General features: G+C 63.3%; 2 protein-coding genes across 2 annotated transcripts in view; both read left to right on the top strand.

Moving 5' to 3' along the window:
• TUSC2 (tumor suppressor candidate 2) overlaps window positions 1-411 on the top strand; it is a 9,096-nt gene extending 8,685 nt beyond the window's left edge. The window contains exon 3 of the mRNA XM_009321859.1: window positions 250-411. Coding sequence (XP_009320134.1) covers window positions 250-315 — 66 coding nt within the window. The 3' untranslated portion in view covers window positions 316-411. The remainder of the gene's footprint in view (window positions 1-249) is intronic.
• Window positions 412-722: 311 nt separating this feature from the next.
• The window catches only part of LOC103915100 (hyaluronidase-2-like), an 11,357-nt gene continuing 9,486 nt past the window's right edge, over window positions 723-2,593 (top strand). Inside the window, exon 1 of the mRNA XM_009321858.1 lies at window positions 723-749. Coding sequence (XP_009320133.1) covers window positions 723-749 — 27 coding nt within the window. The remainder of the gene's footprint in view (window positions 750-2,593) is intronic.

Here is a 2,593-nt window from a genome sequence, read left to right as displayed (position 1 = left end):
CCGTCCGGAGCCCGGGCCCCGCAATGTGTGCCAGCCAGCCGCGCCTCTCTAGGCTCTCCAGGGACAAGTTCGAAGGGCAAAGTGCTTTCGCTTTGCCTGCTGCTGTTCAGACGTACCTGGCGTCGCGGCGGCTTTACGGACTCATGTTCCTCGAGGGCATGATGTCCTCTGTCTGTAGGGGGTGACTTGCAGGGCTTGGGGCTGTTGTTTGGTGGTCTCCCCTGCTCACCACTCTGACTCTTCTTTCAGGGCATAGTGAAACTAGAGCACCCTCGCATTCACGTGGATTTCCCGGTGATCATCTGCGAGGTGTGAGTCGCCAGACTTTGCTGCCTGTGGGTGGGAGGCCCTGCCCCACCACCCCCAGCCTCACCAGGAGGCTGCGTGTCGTGTTCCCACCCGAGGAGGACTCTGGGCGCGCCACCTGGGGAGGACTCTGGGTGCGGCGGGGACGGCGGCTCTCCCCTCGCCCAGAGGTGAGGCGGGCCGGAGCGGGCCGGGCTGGGCTTGGCTAGCCCTCCTCGCAGGAGAGGAGATGGGTGACCTTGTGCAAGGACTGCTTACAAACATCCTCGCTTGAGTCAGAAGACTAAAATACCTTTTGTAGCCTCTAGCCGACGTTTGATGGGTAACTGGAACTGCAAACGAGCTGCTGTGTGCGAGCTGTTAAAGGGAGAGCGAGCCTGCACTTCTCACCAGACAAAATCCCCTGCTTCTCAGGTATGCAGCCCAGGGAGAGCCAGGGCAAGGTAACGCGCTGCCCCGGGGCCCCGAGATCCCTTGGGCCCGGTGGTTAGATGGCCAGTGTTGCGGCATGTCGCTTGACACGGGTGTTACGTGATGCTCCCTGGGGCGGGTCTGTTGATGGAGGATGAAGGCTAAGGGGGGACCTGGTCTCGAAGCACATCCAGCTGGCTGCTGCGCTCCTCTTGGGAAGGGGATGGAGATCAGATGCCGCTATGTTGGACCTCGGTCTCTTCCTCCTGTGCGTTTCCCTGCTTATGCTGGCTCTGGGGAGGCTGGCTGCGCTGCTGCCCGCAGTCCCTCTGCCCACAGGAGATCTCTGCAGTCTGTGGCCGCTGCTGGCGGCAGCGAGGCCCCCAGCGCTGCAGCGGACTCGCCTCCCCCGTTAGCAAGCTGGCTCCTGCCGAGCGCAGTCCCTCACCCGCTGCGGGGCCAGGCTGCTGGGCAAGGCGTCTCCTCCTAACGTCCTCACTCCCCGCTCCTGTCTTGAACGTACCTCCCGGTGGGGTGGGCCTTGACAGAGCCGAGCAGGAAGGAAATCATTTCTTCCCTCCCCATCCCCCGAAAACAATCGATCGGTGTGCCTGCCCCAGCTTGGAAATCTCCCTGGCGATGTGAACTAGGGTTCCTCCCGCATCCCAGCTGGCGGCAGGAGGAGAAACGTGATGCACTTTAAAGGGAGGCTTTCTGCTCTGTCTCAGAAGGTCCTGCTCTTTTCTCCTCTTTCCTCCCATTTGAGAAGGTCAAGGTCACCTTGGCAGCACCGAAAAACCTCTCACCCCTGCGCGCAGGCCCCGAGCCAGCTGCTGCAGGGCCGGGGAAGGGCCTGACCTGTACCGCCCCTCGCCAGCACTAGGAGCCACTGCCTCCCTGCTCGGCTGTCCCGGCCCCGGCGGGCAGAGGAGGACGGGCTGCGGGGCAGCGGGCGCAGCTTTAAACTGGGTCAGAGCCTGCTCCCCACAGCAGCCGGCTCGGCTTTCCTCCTCTTTCGTTCCAGAACTTATTTACTTTCTAAGCACTTCAGATGTTCGCTACCTCGATTTTTAATTTAAGCCGCTGGCACTTGGCTGCCAGCCCTGTCGGCGTCTACGTTGGATGTATCCATCCCCGCGCCCTCTGAGAGCCGCCCGGGCGCGGGGCCACGTTCCCGGCTTTGGGGAGATAACAGCGGCGTGGCTGTTGCCGTCTTCCTGTCCCCACCTCTTCCCTCCGCGTCCCCCCCACCCGCTGTTCCCGTCGACAGGAGCGAGCACGGAGGGTGAAGCACGGAGGGTGAAGCGGATGTGCTGGCTGCCGCCGGGCAGGGAGGCGGGCAGGGCTGGGCAGGACTGGGCAGGGCTCCGGCAGGGAGCTCGTCTACACTGTGATGCTGGGCGCTTCTTTCGACATCTTTTGTTCTCCTGCTTGCTTGAAAGAGTCTTGTCTTAAAACAATCCCCCACTGAAGTGTTTCTTACTCACACCGCCTGCTCTCGAGTTTGTCCCGGGCCGGATCTCCCTGGGAAGGGCATCCCTCGGGCCCCGCAGGAGAGCAGGAACTGCTGTCCCCAGGAAGAGGAGAGAAAGCTGCGGCTGGGCTGCCTGCGCCCCCTCGCCCTGCTGCTGTCTGAGGGCGCGGGAAGCTGCACCGAACCCGCCTTGGGTACGGGGGAAGGCGGCGGAGGAGGAGGAGTGGGGAGGGGGCCGGTGCCGTTTGCCTGCCCCGACGGGGAGCCCCTTGCCTGGCTACCGGCCAAAAATCTGCTGACAAGGCAGGGCCCGAACCCCAGGGGGGGTAGAGACCGAGACGGGCTTAGCAAGGATGCTTTTGTCCTCTCTGGCAGGCTGCTCACCCTTCCCCCAGGGCGTTA

The sequence above is a fragment of the Pygoscelis adeliae genome, unplaced genomic scaffold (assembly GCF_000699105.1).
Source record: "Pygoscelis adeliae isolate BGI_AS28 unplaced genomic scaffold, ASM69910v1 Scaffold94, whole genome shotgun sequence".
NCBI lineage: Eukaryota > Metazoa > Chordata > Aves > Sphenisciformes > Spheniscidae > Pygoscelis > Pygoscelis adeliae.
This window is presented reverse-complemented; position numbering and strand designations above follow the sequence as displayed.